General features: G+C 56.7%; 1 protein-coding gene across 1 annotated transcript in view; it reads left to right on the top strand.

Moving 5' to 3' along the window:
• Positions 1 to 879: 879 nt before the first annotated feature.
• LOC102680961 (collagen alpha-1(IV) chain-like) overlaps positions 880 to 1,335 on the top strand; it is a 41,698-nt gene continuing 41,242 nt past the window's right edge. The window contains exon 1 of the mRNA XM_031514172.1: positions 880 to 1,049. Within this exon, the coding sequence (XP_031370032.1) occupies positions 936 to 1,049 (114 nt within the window). The 5' untranslated portion in view covers positions 880 to 935. The remainder of the gene's footprint in view (positions 1,050 to 1,335) is intronic.

Raw genomic sequence — 1,335 nt, forward strand, 5'->3', positions numbered from 1 at the left:
CGAAACGGGAGAGGAAGGGAGTAGGAAGGGAAGAAGATCGAGGAGCGTTGCGCCGCTGGAGAGAGGGAACCGAGAAGAGGAAGAAGAGGAAGAAGAAGAAGAAGAAGAAGAAGAAGAAGTCGAAGAAGAGGAAGAAGAGGAGGAGGAGGAGGAAGAAAAGGAGGTGGTGGTGTCGTCGTCGAGGTGGAAGAGAGAGAGAGGAGGAGAGGATTGGTGACCGGGTCGAGGCAAGCTCGGTCGCGCGTCGCACGAGGACTGTTGCACGGGCCGAGCCGATGTCGATCGCCGCGTAGACCTCTCCGACTCTCGAGCGAACCGTACTCGAGTAGAGCGGAGAACGAGAGGGGGAGCGTTTACCCACCACCGTGACGCGGTCGGACGCGCAAGGATACAGCTTGGCCGAGAGAGAGAGAGAGAGGAGAGCAGAGGAGAGGAGAGGAGAGGAGAGAGAGAAGAGAGAAGAGCAGCGCCTCCTCCACCGCCGACTTAGGCCTGTCTGGTTGCGCGAAGCTGCGACCGATCCAGGAGGAGGACGGGCCAAGCGGGCCGTCTGTCTGGCCCTTGGACACCGCTCATCGACCATGGGCCACCGCGTCGTCTCTCGACTACGCATCCAGGTCCATCCACGAGTAACGATCGCGCACGCCACGTTTTCCATCGCCTCGTAGTCTCCTCCGTTCCGAGGAGAGCCCAGGAACCTGTCCTCCTCGTTCGCGACGCTCCACCGGCACAGCTACACCGAAACCGGAACAACGACGAACGAGAAGCGACACCGACAGGAAGGAGAGGAAGAAGAAAAGGAAGAGGAAGAGGAAGAAGAAGAAGAAGCAGTAACAAAAGAAGAAGAAGAAGAAGAAGAAGGAGAAGGAGGTGGAGGAGGAGGAGGAAGAGGAAGAGGAGGAGGAGGTGGAGGAGGAGGAGGAGGAGAAGGTACGATGCTGCCTAGGGCCAACGCAACCCGCGGGTTACGTTCGTTCCCGGTTGTCCTGCGAGTCACCTGCGTCCTTGCCCTACTCGTCGTCACGTGGATACCGGTCACCGAAGCTGTGGTGAGTCCTTGAAACATCCCGCTTACCTATACCTCGTTTCTTCGTTCCTCCTCCTTCGATTCTAAGGATCTCGTTATCCCCCAAAACACGAGACACCGTGTTTCGTTCTCTTTCGCTTTTTTCTTTTACACGCCATGTACTCTATGTACCATTATTATTACGTTCTAACCTCGTCGCATCTCCTCGACGTTCGTTCTTGAACCTTAGCGAGAGAGGGAGAGAGAGAGAGAGAGGGAGGGAGGGAGGAAGGGAGACAGAGAGAGAGAGAGAGAGAACGGAATTAACG

The sequence above is a fragment of the Apis dorsata genome, unplaced genomic scaffold (assembly GCF_000469605.1).
Source record: "Apis dorsata unplaced genomic scaffold, Apis dorsata 1.3 scaffold_919, whole genome shotgun sequence".
Classification (NCBI taxonomy): domain Eukaryota; kingdom Metazoa; phylum Arthropoda; class Insecta; order Hymenoptera; family Apidae; genus Apis; species Apis dorsata.